Source organism: Myxine glutinosa, chromosome 13, assembly GCF_964187855.1.
Source record: "Myxine glutinosa chromosome 13, kmMyxGlut1.1, whole genome shotgun sequence".
Classification (NCBI taxonomy): Eukaryota; Metazoa; Chordata; class Myxini; order Myxiniformes; family Myxinidae; genus Myxine; species Myxine glutinosa.
In genome coordinates this window covers 74,790,714-74,809,987 of record NC_136273.1, presented here as the reverse complement: position 1 = coordinate 74,809,987, position 19,274 = coordinate 74,790,714, and the positions used below count along the sequence as shown (strand labels likewise).

The 19,274-nt window shown below is 42.5% G+C and overlaps 1 protein-coding gene across 1 annotated transcript in view; it reads right to left on the bottom strand.

The window, feature by feature from the left end:
- GREB1L (GREB1 like retinoic acid receptor coactivator) overlaps positions 1–19,274 on the bottom strand; it is a 240,453-nt gene that overhangs the window by 176,774 nt on the left and 44,405 nt on the right. Inside the window, exons 2-4 of the mRNA XM_068134609.2 lie at positions 11,865–12,025; positions 9,791–9,994; positions 5,933–6,109 (exon numbers count right to left, since the gene is read on the bottom strand). Of these exons, the coding sequence (XP_067990710.2) occupies positions 5,933–6,109; positions 9,791–9,994; positions 11,865–12,021 (538 nt within the window). The 5' untranslated portion in view covers positions 12,022–12,025. The remainder of the gene's footprint in view (positions 1–5,932; positions 6,110–9,790; positions 9,995–11,864; positions 12,026–19,274) is intronic.

Here is a 19,274-nt window from a genome sequence, read left to right as displayed (position 1 = left end):
GAATACAGAGAATGAATGGGATGGAAACATCGAGAGTAACCCAGTTTTAGGACCGGCAGAGAAGATAACTGAGAAGGAAGTTGAGGAAGTGATAAAAGCAATGAAGAGTAGAAAAGCGGGAGGCCCGACGGGAGTTGTGGGACATATGTTGAAGGCAGCAGGAAGTTGGGGTGTGAAGAGAATCACAGAGATCTGTAATCTGGTGGTGAAAGAAGGCCACATTCCAGTGGATTGGGAACTGAGTACCGTCGTCCCTCTATACAAGGGGAAAGGTGACCCTCTGATGTGTGGCTCGTACCGAGCGATAAAGTTATTGGAGCATGGAATGAAGGTATTGGAAAGGGTGTTGGAGAGGAGGATAAGGAAGAAAGTGAAGATCGACGAAATGCAGTTTGGAATTATGCCAGGAAGAGGAACGACAGACGTGCTTTTTATTGTGAGGCAGTTGCAGGAGAAGTACATGAAGAAGAGGCAGAAGTTGTTTCTTGGGTTTGTTGATCTGGAGAAAGCATTCGATAGGGTTCCACGCAAAGTATTGACATGGGCATTGAGGAAGTTCGGAGTGGAGGAATGGTTGATCAGAGTAGTGATGGGAATGTACAAAAGAGCGCGCACAGTTGTAAGGACGAAGGACGGGAACAGTGGTGAGTTTGAGGTGAAGGTGGGAGTGCATCAGGGGTCGGTACTAAGTCCACTACTAATTTGTAGGTGTGATAGAGGTGCTGGCTCAGAACGTAAACGAGGGTTTACCGTGGGAGTTGTTGTATGCAGATGATCTGGTGTTGATTGCGGAAAGTATGGATGGACTGAAGGAAAAGATAACAAGTGGAAGGAATGTATGGAGACAAAAGGTCTGAAGGTGAATATCGGAAAGACGAAGGTGATGGCAAGTGGTAAAGCATGTGGTGAGGTGGAAAGAACTGGGAAGTGGCCCTGTGCTGTGTGCAGGAAGGGTGTCGGAGTGAACTCCATTCATTGTACAATGTGCGCTGAGTGGGTTCATCAAAAATGTAGTGGTCTGAGAGGGTCATTAACCAGTGTGGCAGCTATATTCAAATGTAAGGTGTGCACAGAGGGAGCTGCAGATGGAGGAAATGTTGAGTTGGATCTTGGAGACGGCATGAAGCTGGAAGGTGTGAAAACATTTTGCTACCTCGGAGACATGCTGAATGGAGAAGGTGGATCAGACTCGGCAACGGTTGCTGGAGTGAGATGTGCATGTAAGAAGTTTCGGGAACTGAGTTCCGTGCTGATGAGGAGGGGAGTGTCGTTGAAGCTGAAGGGAAAGGTGTACGCTGCATGTGTGAGAAGTGTTATGATTTATGGGAGCAAGACATGGGTAATGAATGTAGAGCAGCAACGAAGGCTGGAAAGGGTGGAAATGCAAATGGTTCGATGGATGTGCGGAGTATCGTTGAGAGAGAGGAAGACAAATGATGAATTGCGAAAGATGATGGGAATAGAGCCTGTGATTGATGCTGTGAAGAGGAACAGGTTGAGATGGTTTGGTCATGTGTTGAGGAAGGATGAAAGTGACTGGTTGAGAAGAGTGATGGAAATGAATGTAGAAGGAAGTAGAGGACGGGGAAGACCGAGAAAGACTTGGCTAAAGATGGTGGAAGAAGAAATGCGGGCAAGGGGGTTCACAAGGAGAGATGCAGAAAATAGGGCAAGATGGAGAAGATTGTCATGGGGACCGCAATGCTAACCCCCGCTCTAGCAGGGGAAATGGCCTTTGAAATGCATGTTGTTGTTGTTGTATATACTAGGACGTGCCTGTACGTGGGTGCCCGTTCCTTGCCAAAAAAAAAAAAAAAAATGTCTTCGCCCATGCATGCATGGGCGTGCCCATGGGCCCATGGGCGTGCCCGTAAGTGCGTGATGTGACCGTACAATGAATGTTGTATATATATATATATATATATATATATATATATATACAGTATATATATATATATATATATATATATATATATATATATATATATATATATATATTGTTGTGGATATGAGAATTGTGTTTTTTTTATTGTGTAATGAATTGTAAAATATCACCCTCCTTCCTCCAGTTGTTGTGTATAAAGGTCAAAGGTTGTTCCCGTAGTTATTTCATATACCACACGTAGCCAATCATATACCCTCTAAACAGTTATCTCCTTATTCTATGTAGGTTAAGGCCTTGTCTTCCATTAATTTAACACTCCATTGCACCGAATTCAAATAGAGTAGATTCCCTTTCATTCCCATTCCTAAAGCATCCATTGCCAACTGCATTTGGGCGGTTTTCTTCATCCCAAAACTCCATTGAGCACGCGGCCAGCTCGGAGAAGAAAGGCATGTCTCCACCTCGTCATAGAGGGGAGGAGTGAGCCAGCCCCGAACAACCAACCAAGTATAAGGGGTTTGGCTTGAGAGGGCGGAGAGAGAACAATCTGGGAGGTTCGCGAAGGTTCAAGGGTGGGGCTTATATAACCCGCGGGAGACGCCCCCACCTCAGATGAGATACAGAGGATGAGCCCTTGGAAAGCACGCGACGCACCTGAGACGAGCTGCGTGATCCAGGAGAGGAGAGAGGGATGTCCCATGAGCTTTGAACCACCACAGCTTTGAACCACCGCAGCTTTAAACCACCACAGCTTTGAGCTTCGACGGCAGTTTCGACCGTGGCCGTGAAGGAACGGCAGCTGCTGAACGTGCCGATCGAGAAGGGGGCGGCGGCTGCTCACTCCCGGCCCGACCGTGCTCCGGTTCCAGTTGGACCTTCCTCTCCTTCCAGCCAATCGTTCCTGCCTTCATTCCCCAGTCGTGTAAGTGTGCTCGTAGTCTGTCTTTTGTCTTGTCCTGGGGTACTAAGTAAGACTGCATAGGTACGCTAAGGTGCACTATGTCCGCTTCTTCTTCTTCTGTTTTTATTTTATTATCCTTCCTCCTCCTGGTTTCTTTTAATTGTGTAAATATTAGTAATAAATTAGATTTGTCCTTCATACCTTTTGTCTCCTTCTTCACATCCTTCGTCTTTGTCTTTTACAAATTGAATACCTGTGGCACGATTTGGCCAACGTTCAGGATCGGGTTAGTCTCTGTTAATGGCTCGAACGTCGGGTTGCTAACACCGCTCGGCAATTATAACATCTAAAACCGGGGTTCGAGCGGTACTTGTCTCCCTAGTCTGCGGAGGGACGGATAAAGGTATTCGGGATAAACCCTGGACCCATAACCCTGATCCGTTCCATCCCGCGGGAGAGCGTTACAAGTACCAGGACCGGGGAGACGGCCAGCTTAACAGGACAAGGGGCTAATCACCCCCTTGCTAACGGGAGAGCCGTCCCCCGTATCCGTAACAATATATATATATTATATATATATATATATATATATATATATATATACATGGCTACAATACTGCGTTCACTAAGTGTTACATCTGAGTGGAAAAATAAGGTTTCAGGAAACAGTAAGTATGCTGTATTATGTTGTTCTGTATATATTGGAGTATCCGAGTTTGAAGCATCAGACCTGCTACATGCTTCGTTTTCACCAAAATAAAAACGAGAGTGCATTTTGCACGCTGGATTCGTGCATAACGCAGCACCGGAGGTCAAGGACACGAAAACAAGTTCTGACGTCATCCGTAAAAGGGTCGTCGTCTGCCAGCGAGTGACTGCTTTGCTGTCACAACAAATGGGACCCGAGTTACTCATAATCAAGTTTTGAGCGATGCGGGTTTCTTTTCACTTTTGCTCGGATGTGATTCGTGCATAAAGGGGCGGACACGAAAAAAAATACGACAAGATTATTGCAAAAAAAATTAATTTTCTGATTGATCGATTGAATAAGCATCAAGGGCATTCTTCTTTAGGTATTTCTTAACCTACAGAGCTAGTTCATTTCACGAGTCCTTTGTGATTTGAAAATGAAACTGACATCACAATTATTGTTAATTTGGTGGACACCAAGCGTTATGCACGAATGACTTATTTTGCCACGCATTGCACATTTCAAGGAATTTTTGACAATGTAAAAAACAACACCAGGAGACATACTGGACATCAAACATTCCATTTAATTACAATTTTAATCATCAATGCATATTTTTATTTGAAGACAATGAAATAAAAATTGACATTGTGAATGAAATTAATGAATGATCGTTTTTTTTAAGGCCATTTTCCCCGCTGGAGCGGGGGTTAGCCTTGCAGGCCCCATGACAATCATGGTTCCCTGTTTGAGGCAATGTTTTTATGGCCGGATGCCCTTCCTGACGCCAACCCTTGGTCGCCTCTCACGATGCGCAGGGATATGGTGTACCTATTCTAAATCGGGGTACACACCGGGATCATTCATCCCAGCAAGCTGGTACTCAATTTGCCGACCTCGGAAGGATGACAGGCTGAATCAACCCCCCTGGCGTTAATTCAGCGATCGATCGGGATTCGAACCCAGGATCCTATGATCCCAAGCTGGCACCCTAACCGCTAAGCCAACACCTGGCTTAAAAAAAAAAAAATTGACATTGTCAGAATGTAACATTTTATTTCGAAAATATGCCATTTTTGTCTTGTTTACTCAACCACCGCAAATCGAAGTGCATGATATAATGTGAAAATCAGGTTTTTGCAGGTCCTCAAGACTATTTGCTAAAACATAAAACCATAGGTGTCTTTTCATTCAGTTCATTTTTTTATAATTGAGGGCATTTTATTTCATCTGTGTAAAAGTGTATCCAGTATCGTGGCCAAGCACATACACTCATATATATATATATATATATATATATATATATATATATATATATATATATATATATATATATATATATATATATATATATATATATACACATACATACAGTGTTATGTATGTGTGTGTAATTTGCATATTCACCCAACACATCAGACATGACCAAACACAACTTACATATTAGTTTAGAGGCCATGTATGTATGACCTATCAAATCTTGATAGAACCTACCTCCTCAAATGGCCCCTCCCCTCCTCGTCACATAACCTTCGATGCATTGCACTAAGCACTGAAGTGAACACATCATTTATCAAGACCTTATGGGACATATATTTTGAGGTGCAAAATGGTTTCAAGCATGCACAACAAAAAGTCTGATCTACTCCGATCTGTCTCATGACCTTGAAGATTGTTGTGGAATCATTCTAGTGCAACTAGATCCGGTGGTGTTCTTCTCCGAGGCTAACAAAGATATTTTGGATCTGGCTAAGGTGCTGGCGCAAATGGCGTACTCTTTTTGAGAAGTACCGCGGCATCTTTAATGTCCATCTAACAGACATGACACCTGACTTCACATCCCTTTGAAGGATGGCGTGCTCATCGATGCAACGGCCTGCCTATGAAGCACCAGGATGACAATATATAGTCAGGTCAGGGGTCACACCCAGATGAGACAGCTCTCTTGAGCTATCCTGTAAAACAAAAAGTACTAAATACAATAGTAGACAATGAAACCCAAACCAAAAAGTCAAAAAAGCAGAAAGTATTCTATCTACACATTGTGTATAATAAAGTCAACTTGCATCTCAAACAACCTCAGGTTTCTTTCAATTGCTGATGATCTTCAAGTTCGTGAGACAGATCCGATTGCATCAAAATAACTTCATAATATATTACAGCCATCTGAGTTGCCATTCAGTCGCCATATGCTGATGAATGTCCTTTGTTCAAAGATGAACGTTCTGGAGGCCCTTCAGATGAGTTGATGTATATATGTAAAGAATCATACAATGCAGTGGTTTGGTATCATTCTCGTATCCTGGAAGCCGTAATTTGAATCCAGGATGATGAGTAGAAATGAACTAAAGTAAATGAAGGTAGTATAAAAGTTCGGTGCCACATTGCATGTCCTTGAGAGAGGCAGGGATAATAATGAGGTTACCTAACGTCACAAAAACACTTTGACACTTACCCAAGAGAGCCTGTTTGCCCGTCTCATCTGGCAGAAACCGACGATCGACAGCACACACCAGGATGTGCTCAGTCAAGCTTGGAGTTTTGGCTCCAACAAGCAGGAACCCAGGTGGGATCTCCACCTGGTCTCGGCAAAGTGTGGCTAGGCGCAAGTCTTTTCCAGCTTGGCAGAAACCTGTGGTGCAGTTGTTAATCAGTGCCTACGTTACTTAAACTAGGGAGATACCTGTGCTACGCACGGGTGGGAAGCCAGAAGCAAACAGGCAATGCAGATACGGCGAATGCTAAAGCATGAAACCAATAAATTCCACATTGCTGTAGCACCTTCAGTCGCACGTCAGACATGGACAGCAAGTTCGTGAAGGACTTCCATGAAAAACGTACCCGTTCGCAAACAAACGGGTACGTTCACGTATAGAAACATCGATCGTGGGACCGTGGCGAATCTGCATATGGCGATCCGCGAAGTTCACGTTCAGAAAGTAGAAACCGTCACGGCATGTCGTCATTCACTTGAACTCGATATCTCTTTTTTCATTCCAAACAACATAACTCCAATTAATCACAAAATAAACTTTTAACAACATTGTTAATGTTTCCTTCATTGTAAAAACTACCAAATCAACAGTTAAAAGGATTTTGAGCCAATGGCTGTTATGGCCTTGAAAAGATCGATGTAGACAGCGATCTGTTAGCGTATTCACCGCCCAAATAGCTATGTGGAATTCTCTCATGTCGAGATTAAATGTCGTTTGAACTTTGGCCGAGGTCTTTATTTACTTTTAATGATGTTTATATCCGAATGATGCTTAATGATGTTTATATTGGTTTTCGGTCGTCCTTTCCGCATATCTCGTGGGATTGTGAGTTGGAGAGACGGCCGTGATGGCGGGGAGGGGGTTGGAATTTTCTCGAGCAGGGATTCAACCCGTGTCTTTATAAAAGGTCTTTGTCCGAGGTCACCGAGTTCGATCGTTGCAGCTGTGCAGCGATTGGTGTAGCCGTTTGTGCGGCACCTGGGAAAACAACATCGTCACAATGAAAACATTTGTCACAATGAACGTTATGCGAACGCGAATGTTATGCGGGAGTCCAAACCTGAGAATGCTGGAGACCAAAGCTGAAATTGGGAAAACTAAATAGCCTATTTTACTCCTGGAGATCCCAGGATTACCCACCCAAAATATCGTTGCGATCGGTTCAGCAGTTTTTACAGTACCTTCAAACGGACAGACAGACAGACAGATGGACATTTGGTGAATTATAGTAAGATGTATTCAATTTGAACTGTACAACATTGAGTAACGTTCCAGTGCAATAGTGTTACTTCAACATCAAATCATGCATATATCATATTTCACAAACAGCTTTGTGGTATCACTACCGAGATCTTTACTTATTACTTGCAAAATCGAAGATTTTTCAAGTATATTGGTCGGTTGCGTTTGTGGTTCTGTCTGTCTGTTTGTCTGTTTGTCACCGGCCTACAGGTCACAATTATTTTCAACCGATCTTCACGAAACTTCACCAAATGGTAGAGTTGGTCAAAAGCAAGAAGCCTATTGTGTTTGGGGTCAATAGATCAAAAGGTCAACATAGGCCAAAGGTCACCAACTTTGCTAAATTTCTAAAATCATCAATTTTCATCCGATCAAATTGAAATTTGAAGAGGACTTGCACATCTGGTCACTGAATTCAACCACTAAGTATTTTTGAGGTAAACATCGGCCAAAAGGTCAACATAGGCCAAATTTCTAAAATCCTCAATTTTCATCCAATTGACTTGAAATTTGAAGAGGACTTGCATATCTGGTCACTGAATTCAAGTAGTAATTATTTATGAGGTCAACATAGACCAAAAGGTCAACATAGGCCAAATTTTTAAAATCCTCAATTTTCATCCAATTGACTTTAAATTTGAAGAGGTCTTGCATATCTGGTCACTGAATTCAACCACCAAGTATTTTTGAGGTCAACATAGGCCAAAAGGTCAACATAGGCCAAATTTCTAAAATCCTCAATTTTCATCCGATTGACTTGAAATTTGAAGAGGACTGGCATATTTGGTCACTGATTCAACCACCAAGTATATTTGAGGTCAACATTGGCCAAAAGGTCAACATAGGCCAAATTTCTAAAATCCTCAATTTTCATCCAGTTGACTTGAAATTTGAAAAGGACTTGCATATCTGGTCACTGAATTCAACCACTAAGTATTTTTGTGGTCAACATAGGCCAAAAGGTCAACATAGGACAAATTTCTAAAATCCTCAATTTTCATCTGATTGACTTGAAATTTGAAGAGGACATGAATATCTGGTCACTGAATTCAACCACCAAGAAATTTTGAGGTCAACATCGGCCAAAAGGTCAACATAGGCCAAATTTCTAAAATCCTCAATTTTCCTCCAGTTGACTTGACATTTGAAGAGGACTTGCACATCTGGTCACTGAATTCAACCACATATTATATTTTAGGTAAACATAGGCCAAAAGGTCAACATAGGCCGAATTTCTAAAATCACCAATTTTTATTTGATTGACTTGAAATTCTAAGAGGGTTTACATATATGGTCACTGAATTCAACCACCAACTATTTTTCAGGTCAACATAGGCCAAAAGGTCAACATAGGCCAAGTTTTTAAAATCCTCAATTTTCATCCGATTGACTTGAAAATTAATAATACATTTATTTTTATTTTATATAGCGCTTTTCAAGAAGCCCAAAGACGCTTTGAAAGAGTACAAAAAAACAACTTCAAAAAGACAAAAATCAACAGGTAAATAATCAAAGCAAAAGGAAGGAGAAGGAGAAGAGACAGTCAGGGGTTAAATGCTGTGGGTTAAATGTTGAATGCAGTGTTGAACAGGTGGGTCTTGAGTGATGTTTTGAATGTGGTGAGTGAGGAGGAGTCTCTGATGGTGTGAGGTAGTGAGTTCCAGAGGGTGGGAGCAGTGATGGAGAAGGCCCTGTCCCCCCAGGATCTGAATTTGGTCCGCATTTGCACATTGAGTCACTAAATAGGGAAACGAACTATTTTTGAGGTCAAAGGGTCAAAGGTCAACTCAAGGTCAACCTTCCAAAATCATCATTTTTCATCTGAAAAATCGTCACTTTTCTTCCTATTGACCCGAGCTTTGATCAAGATTGTCAATTTTAATCTTGATGAAATGGACAATTTGCTGTATCAATGGAATCTTTTTTTCTTGGGTGTGGGGGGCGGATTTTGCAAGTATCGTGCTCCACATGACGTCTTCTTGTTTATTTATTGTCATTCTGGTGTTGTGCAAGTCAGAGCACAAAATAATGGGAAGTGCCATGTTGTCGGAGGGATGTGGAGGAGCCATTTACTAATGTCAGGGAAAATAAATTAACTCCCTCCATTCCGCAGTGTGTCCACCTTCTCCATCCTTCCCCAATTCACTCCCATTTCCTCGATCCTCTAAACTGCAAGTGCCTTTTTCCCCTTAGAACTCGAGCAAATCCCTCTCGCTTAAACCAATTTCATAATATATAGATGAATCAGAAAAGAAAACTTATGCTCATAAGTGGTGATATAATCAGGCATAAAGATAACAGAACTCCTGGATCTGGGTAGTAGGAGCATGAACGACAATGATATTAATATGGGGAAAATACTATTTACAGGATTACAGGGATACTATATTGCTCACACTGCAGCTTGAGGACAATAATGGATCATTCTTTTCCTGGAGACCTCATACAGTGGGCAGAGCACTTAATATGGTGTGTGTGTGTGGTAGTAGGAGTAGTAGTAGTAGTAGTGGTAGTAATGGTAGTAGTAACAGTAGCTTGATATTTCACTTCTGCTACAAGTGGGAAGAAAAACTGACCATCAGTAGTGCAACAGCCCTCTGGTGGAGGGCGGACTGGAAAAGCCGGTGGACTCTCAGAGTCAGAAATTTCCTCATCCTCTTCTTCATTTTCAAGGGAGCTTGGGACCTGAGACGGCCTCATGCCACCTGGGAGAGCCTCCTCGTCACATAACCTTCGACCTTCCATCTCAACCTCCAGGTCTTCCACTTTTGGTTTCACATCTGCAGGACACATCACAGTAACATTAACTCAAACATTAACTCATTTTAGGGGCCCTAATAAAGGGGAAAAAAAGAAGAATAAGTTATCCTAGAATTGACAAAGTTAGCCTGAAAAATGATCTATCATAACTTGGATGACCAATAAAGTCATGGTTTTATTAATTACCCACAAATATGACAATTTTTTCTCATCCTTTTGCTGATCCAATTTTTCATAAAGTAGCCTCCCGGATCCCCCAAGGTTACGTGTAAAAATATCGAACCGAAGAATTAAAGCAAAATTCCAACCACACCATTTAGTTTCCTGTTTACCATTCCATGGGATTCCGAGTTACTTCTGGAATAAAAACAAAATTGTCACGCAGAAATAAAATAGGGTTACCATAAGAGTCGTGGTCATATATGGTGTGATTTAGTAATTAATTAATTTATTTGAAATGCAGTGAAAATATAATGGATGATGCCTCTAAAATCCTGGATTATGTAAACAAATAAGAAAATATAAAAATAACAACTTTTAAAAAGTTTATAGAGTTGTTATCCTAAGTTGTTTGCATTTTTATTAATTTCAATATCAATTGCCATTCCTTCTTTCCAGGCCTCTACTCCTCAATACCCTGAGATAACAACCAAAGAGCCTGCTGAGCAAGCAATGGCTTCCAAAAGCTGCACGGACGTTCAAATCCTTCGAACATGCTTTGCTTCACCAGGAGAGATAAGCAGAGCACGAAACCCTTTTGTGTGGAAGGCTCGGCCCATGTGGTCCAAATGGCATGGCGCAGGGCCGATGTTTATCTCATAGGTTCTTAATTATCCCTGAGATGCTCTCTTTTGATGTCAACCCCTTTGCGTAGCTTCGTGGCCCCAGAAAACCAAGTGCGGAGAGATCAGATGCTGCATAAGACGCCCCACAACTATCCCTGATAACACACATGTCTCCGTGATTACTTCTTACATCTGTAATTTTTTTGAAACTTTTGTGCCCCACTACCTTAACCCCCCAATCCCCCCTTGTTTTAGGATGTACTATACATGCCAGAACTCATTTAAAAAAAAAATGTTCTCAGAATGGGATACGACATTCCAATAAATGCCAGATAAACTTTTGAACGCCTCTCGAACCAATATGTACAGATTTGCCCAAAAGATGCAAATATCATCTCACCTCTTACTCATCGGAGCATACCCTGGACATTTATTGAAGCGGATGTATCGTGAACCAACAGGCCAACCATAAGTCCGTTTTTGGTGAAACATCCATTTCAAAGTCAACGTTCATGTCATGTGTGTGAATGTGAACCCTGTGTCCGCGTTTCACATCCTTTTCGCATTTCTCCCACAAAATACAATTGCTCTGTTTTCTGGGAATGCTTCTGGATGATATACAAGGGAAAAATCAAGATATTTCAGGAATTTCCTTACCCTCCTGAGCATGGCCCTTGTAACTGAGTACAGATGTGGTTGTACATCTTTGGGAGATGGTGTAACAGCTGCAGGTGTATTAATGACTTTCTTCATGTTATCTGTCAAATGTCAGTGGAGTATAGCTTATAGTATTACATCGAAAATGAATAAATATGTAAATGAATGAAATAAAATAAAGGCAAACAAATAAATGGACAAGCAAACAAGCAGGTGACGTGTTGAACTCCATCAACGGTCTCAAGATGGGGGGATCACAGGTGAGAATCCCACATCCTCTGCTAATTTGTCTCTTGATTTAGAATAGGGAGAGAGAAAGGGAGAAAGAAAGAAAGCAAGAAGGAAGAAATAAAGGAAGAAAGGAATGAAGAAATAAAGGAAGAAAGGAATGAAGAAAAGGAAAGAGTAAATGCATTGACTTTTTGGGAATGTCATGATGGTGGCTAACCCTGTGGGGAGGAAGGCGTGTGCTTCGCCTCCAAGTATAGCTGAGAGAATACTGGACGAGGTGTGCAGTCGTCGGAGCGCAGGGATGCCTCAATGGAGCTGTGCAGTGCTTCTTCAAAGCGCGTCGGCTTTAGTTGCCCTGCCGCTGTGTTTCCCATCTCCCTGCACCCCGCAGTCAAATGTAGGGAGGGAGTCGGGGTGGAGTGTGCAATAAATTTCTAGAGCTCATCATAAACACAAGAAAACGTTTTAAATACAAGGGTTGAGGCTCATGGAAGCAGTAATGGCAGGTCGACATATCGACAATGGGATGTATGGGGGTGGGTGGACAAATAAACAGAGCAGGAAGTAAGTAAAGCTGCAGAGAAGGCGAAGGTTAGCAAAAACAGAAAAGCTCAAAAGTAGATATTGGTGACATGAAGAGACGGCGACGTGTCCGACTTTTGTTGTGGAAAATATATTCTCCAACTCTTACAAGAGGAGCATGATTTCCCCTGAACCATATGGTCTTGGATTTGTTTGGAAATAGGAAATATTATAGGATTTCAAATTGGATCCTAGTACAGCATAACTGCCATGTGATGCAATAAATAAATAAAAACAAGGGGTGCTGCATCATGGAGTATGCTGTCTTTTGGAAGACAATGCTTATCTGTTGGTGCTTTCTGCAATTTGGCCATCAAAGATTTTGCAGTATATTATACAATACTAGGCATTTGGACTGGAATGGCAGCCAAAATCTGTACGGCTTGAGTACAGTATGACTTCCTTGCCTTTTATGTTCATAAGACTAAGACTTTTTTTTTGAAATTCCAACTTCTTTCCTGGAAGTCCTTGCAGTGTTGTTGATATGTTTTATACCTCTCCCACCTCCCCCCAGCCCTCCCGCTCCCACAGTTCTCTCGATGTCCTTGCTCTCAAATGTTGTGTTTGTGTCCTTCCCCCTCTCTCCCCATCTTGTGTTCCGCTCCCCTTATTTTGTGTTTTATGTGTCGGTTGACTTTTTGTGTGATTAATGTTCGCTCTTTCACGAGCCTCGATCTTGTATACAAAAAAGAAAAGAAAAAAGAGCAGCCACACGAGTCTCCATGAATTATCATCTTTCAGCGCTCAGCCTCTTCATGAAACAAGAAACCCTACCTGTCCTGGCTGTACCTACTATCGAAATCAAGCAAAAAAAACATTTTTCCAATTTGAAATAACAGTGAAGAACAAGGAAAGAGGCATTGACATTTTGACTCTTGTCTCCTTATTGCTATAAAACCAACTCGAACATTCTTTGGCACAATACTTTCATTTTTGAAATCGCAATCTAAATGTTCTTTCTCGGCCTCATAAAAAAAATGATTTCTCCTCGTCTCCCGAGATGCTCGGTTGAGTTAGCGAGCCTCGCGGAACAATGCCGCTCCAGTTGCTCTTCGACCCACCTGCCCAAGGGATATCAGTATTTACAAGGTTATATTTACTATTCTGCCTGCAGATGTTTCATCAGCTGTCATCAGGTCTCTTCCACTCACGCCGAGTGTGGTCATCGGTTTGTGAGAAAAACATAACCACGAGAGACACTGGCGGTTCAACCACCATGCCAAATATGCATCTCAACTGCGATTTCCTGTTGACCAGATATGGTTTGCTTTCCTGCAGATACCAGCTCACAGATATATTACTTCAAGCAAATGCTTGGCTCAGGAATCCCATATATCATATTTATTTATTACACTGGATCCTTATGGTAGCTTAATGGAAGCTTTTGTTAAGGAATATTTTACCATTGCGGATATTGTTTTTTTGAACTTAAATCGATGGACACGCTATACTGTACATGGATATGCAAGGAACTTTGACCCAGGAGGAGGCAATTTGGCCCATCAAGCCGGCGCTATATCGACACCACATCAATTAAATGTAGAAGTTTATCTACTAAACTTCACTAGGAGGGAGGGCCAGAAGGAGGAGTGGAGGAGGTGAGAGGGGTTGAAGAGGGCAAGGCAACACCAACATTTTTGGTAGTGTAAAATAGGATTAAGAAGATTAGGGTTTGCGGAGTTTTCCATCAATAGGCATGAAGTTCCTTAGGCATCTTGCAGGCCTGCGGAGTCTGTTTGTGTTCCGTCAGTTAGGATCAGATTGATAACCACTTATGGTTGGTGTCCAGACCAGAGTTGGGCTCCTAGGGTCAGGACCCTGCAAGAACCCCCTGGCCTTCATTTCAAGCTAAAATGATGTGAACAAGGTTTTCTACCAATTAAATCAGATGCCTATCTCAAAGGCGAGTTCTGGCAAGGACAGTCAGGCCTTGCTCATCCCAAGCACATGGCCCTAAACACGGGACATTCGGCTGTTCTCATCCTAAACATATGGCCCAAAACCCGTACGATGACCCTAAACTCAGAACATCCAGATCTACCTCATTTCAAATACATGAGTTTAAACCATAAATCTGTGGTTTTTATATGAACTTCCAGACACTTTGCAGGGATGTATTGTAATGACATACGAGTATATGTAAATACATGTTTGACTTATGTCAACAAGCCTATCTATGTCCACCTCCCTCAACATGATTCATTATTTTCTCTTCTCTTCTCCACATTCTGAATCAAACTATAATCCGGTGAATTTGTCAATTTGGTCTCTCCATCGAATCTATGGTTTACCACTGCTTCTTCCAGCTCTTCCTCATAATTCACATGTTCTATCGGTTGTCAGTCATTCTTGCTACATGTCGCGCCCAGTTCCATTTCAGTTTTTTTTCATTGTTATCAATTTTTTCATTGTTATCAATATGCCATTGAATGTAGCTTTCTCTCTGATCCATCGGCTTCTCTTCTCGTCCATTTTTGTTTTCAGGGACACCATCTTTCCAAGGCTCATCGTGTGCTGATCAGTTTTGCTCCGAGAGACAACACTCCCCTGTCTTACGTCATTGCTGGTAATACGTATGGATTGTAAACTTTCCTTTTCAGACACAATGGCAGTTTTTCTTTTGCATTGCTTTTTAACATTCCAAATGCTGCCCATTTTGCTCGGGTACATCTAGTTTCTACTTAAAAGTGATCCATATCCATTTTGATATATTTTAACAAAATTAATGGAATCAATGGATTTTTCATTACATCATTGCTAAATTTTGTATTTCTTGATTTCTTTCCTATCAGTTTAAAAGTTTAAAATTATCAGTAAAAATTATATCATCTCCAAAGCATTGGAAAAGTCGTGTGAACAAGGTCCTGTTATCGATGCATCAGGGTCTAGTGAAGATGAAGATTATAATGTCCGCATGAGTGCCACTAGCAGCATATACCAAGAGATAGTACACGTAGCTCTGAAAGTTCGACAAGATGTTCTTGAAACTCCTGGACACTCCAAGACATGGCAAGGTCTTGATCAGGAACATGTTGATCGTGTCATACCTGAGAGTCTGTACCTGTTTCTACGATTGCTCTTTGGAGGAATGGATGCTGTGGATGAGGGAGTTGAAGTGGACCAGAAAATGAAGCAGAGTGTGTGTAGCATTGCCCAGGACATAGTGTATGCAGTCTCCAACCGACGAAAGTTAACACCAAAGCATGTGGGCTTGGGTCTTACACTTCACCAAGCTACCTGCTCAGAAGCACTCCTAGACGTGCTCCACGAGGCAAATCACACAATTGGTATCGACACTATAAGAAGAATAGACACAACCATTGCTCAGAACATCCTGGAGAGGTATGCTGCGAATGAATGTGTCTACATCCCTGACACCATCGTCAAAAAGAGAATGATTCACTGCTCTTGTGACAACATAGATATCTTAGTCAACCTTAGATGGGAAGAACACCTTCCACAGCACTCAACTTATGGTATGGCAGAGAGGCCCCCATCCACAGCAGAGTCATGTCAAAAAGGGTGGCAGACACAAGAGATCGAAATCTATCAAAACTGATGACCTACAGGAGTTCCAAAGGCTGGACCAAGCTACACTCCCATCTGGCAAAAGGCCATCTCCCCTCCCTACAGCACTGACATAGACCACTTGTCTCCTGAAGCTGAGAGGAACCGGGCACATGCCAAAGACATGGCCTGGATGGTGTCACGGATCTATGATGAAGAGATGTCCCTTCCAAGCTGGGGAGCACCCATTGAAGCTGTCAGCACTGAGGATCCACCAGTTACGACTGCCGGGATGTTGCCAATCCTGCAGGCACCAGCAGATAACAATGACACCATAACTACCATCATCAATCGCTTCATGGCAATTACTGAGTATGTCGGCCAGAAGTACACCATCATCACTGCTGATCAGCCTCTGTACAGCAGGGGTAAGGAACCAGTCTGGGCAAACTCGAAGTTTGGCAACGTCGTCTTGCTCATGGGAGGCCTCCATGTCTGCTTTTTTTTCTTTCTTTTTTTGGATACAAGATCGAGGCTCGTGTAAGAGCTAACATCAATCACAAAAAAAAGAAACTGAAACCATTTAACTTCCTGGAAGCCATTGGTCAACACATGGAAAGCTTGGGACTTTATGATTTATGGACCGAGGCAGGTGTATATGCAGCTAACACCAATGAGACAATGCTGGATGGCAAGGCCTACTACTGAGCTGTGAGAGGTCACCAGCTGACGTATGAGGCACTGTGGCGCATCAATTGGCAGATGTTTGAGTCATGGCTTGCTGCAACTGGCAATGGAGCTCAGAATATCAAAAAAACTTGCCCTCAATGTTGCTTCACGTTTCAAAGACAAACAAAGGTGAGATGTGCGATGTTGCTGACAACTTATCAGACGTTTTGGCAGATGAGAAATTCCACAATCTCATGGAGGAATACAATGACCAGCACTCTCAAACCCAACTTCATGCTATGGTCATCCTACATGGAAATGGTAGAGATCTTACTGGCCTTCAGCAGAGGTCAGAGAGATGGCATGTGGAGTTTACACATATTAGCCTTTGCTGTAATGCTGCCTTGGATAACTATATATGACCACACAAACGATGCACGTTGGGAGCCCGTCTACTTGGCTGATATGAGAGGTCTTGAGAAATGAGCACCAGAATTTCATGCAGAGTTCTGTAATGGGAACTTTGTCGGCAAGAGGACGGCAAAGCGCTTCAACCAAGTTCCAGCTGATCAGGCAACTGAATGGATAAATCGCGCATGCAAGATGCACAATGGTATCATCGGCATCACAAAGAATGACCAGGCAAGAGACAGGTTCGACATCACATGGTCAGAGCGTTCACGCACCTCTCAAGGCACAAGATGCCTCTTATTGAAATCTTCAAGATGACGATGAGAATGCCACTTCCACTTGGGTTGACAGTCTGCCTTCTCTCATGATGTCATTAAGCTTGTTCAGCAGCTGAAGCACTTTGACGTCTTCAGAGTTAACGTGAGTGACGCAGGAGAGACAGATGCCGCCACTGACATCCCACTTCTTGCACTGACATCCAAATAAATTGCAACCAGAGATGTTGTGGAGAACCTGCTGACAGCCCAGGATCAGGGAAAGCAGCAAGCAGCAATCTCCCAATATGAAGGAGAGACTGAATGAACAGACAGTAGGCTTCTATGAAACGATGAAGAAACATCGGTCGAAAACCTTTGCGGATGTGTACAAAACTACAGTTTCCACCAAACAGAACAAGCAGAAGACCATCAAAGCTGACAGAAAGCTGTCACGCAAGACGGTACGCAGTGGAAGGATCGATCAAAGGAGTTACCAGGACAAAGCGTCAAAGCAAGAAAAAAACAATTCAGAAAGTCATTGATGGCCCACAAGTTCCACTGCCTGAAGTGTGGGAAAACTTTATAGCCCTGGATACAAACGAGGCAGACCTAACCTTATTTCTGTCTAACGTCATCACGGAGAAGGGCAGAGATCTTCCAGAATGATGTGAACTGGTGACAGGGGTTGGCCTGTTTTTGAAGTATGGAACCCTAACAATTCTGAAGCCACTGAAGTACGATCAACCAGGCGACATGATGTTCCACTGCATAGCCACCATGAAGAGGCGGACACCAGGCTCATCCTTCACTCATGTGATGCAGCGTCCCAGGGCTATGAAAAGGTATACTGGTACTATGCAGAGACACTGATGTAATGGTGCTGCTGATCCACTTCATTTGCACCAAAGTCGCTGAAGTATGGATGCTGTGCGGAATGGCCAAGAACCAAAAATGCTACCCAGTGCATGATATATTCAAGAGTTTGTCGCCAGCAGTCAGGTACAACCTGGTCAGTTTCCACGCTTTCACCGGATGTGACACAGTCTCGTCATTCAGTGGTCATGGAAAAAAGAAGTGTTGGAATGTGTTCAGTGACAACCCACTCCTTCTGCACGCCATTGGTCGAGATGGGGATATCGAAGATGTTGAGAAGTTTGTGTGTCATTTGCATGGCACCCCAGAGCGCACAGTTGATGAAGCCAGAGTTCGCCTTTTTGGGAAGGCAAAGACTTTGGAAATGCTCCCACCTACAAAGGCTGCCCTGGAGCTCCACGCCAAGCGGGAAAACTATCAGGCCAAAATATGGCTCCAGGCTGATAAAGAGCATGTAAATGTTGAAGATCCGGTGGACACTTCAGCCTGGAGGTTGGAAGGTGGGACCCTCCTACCAGTGTGGACAAGACTTCCACCAATACCTGAAGCCTGCTTGGAGCTTGTTGCTTGTGGTTGCAAGAAAAAGTGCAAGACAGCATGCTGCAAATGCTGCAGAAAAAGGATGAAGTGTACGACAGCTTGTGGTTGCGACATCAGCAGTTGCTGAAACCCAGGTGGACAGTAGATAGATACTATGTCTCTCTCCTGTAGGTATGCAAACTTCTAGATGTTAGTAGTGTGTAATATTAATTTTTTTTTAGTTCTCGGGCTATATTTACTGTTTTCTGATTGAGTTGTGATCATTCTGTTACTGGAAGTACCTAATTCATGTCATCAATTCTTTTGTCTTTTTCGCCAAAAGAAATACACCTTTTTGACCTTCAGTTGTGTCATCCTGTCATGTTTATCAATAATTGTGGCAAAATAAAACATTTTGTCATGTCAATTGGCTTAGAATATGAAAAAAAATTTGAACGTAAATAATATCATTTCACTTTTAACTTCAAAAATAACCTTAAAAGCCAAATGCGAGAGTGGCATCCACCTGCATTTTATTCCCCACCCACAGGTTCATTGATTTGGCATGAGTGCCAGCTATTAACAAAAAACGCCGTTCAAAGTCTATTTTTCAACTTTGGCCGGCCTACTATCTTGAAACATTCCGCTGAAGAATGCAGTGAACAATTTTGGTGACATTGCGTTGCCTTGCCTGACGCCTCCTTCAATAATGATCTTGCTACTACTTTGGTGCTGTTTCAAGGTTGCTGTTCCACCAATGCACCATTCGCTTAATAATGTATGTGGATGTTGCCGTTTAGGCAAATGGA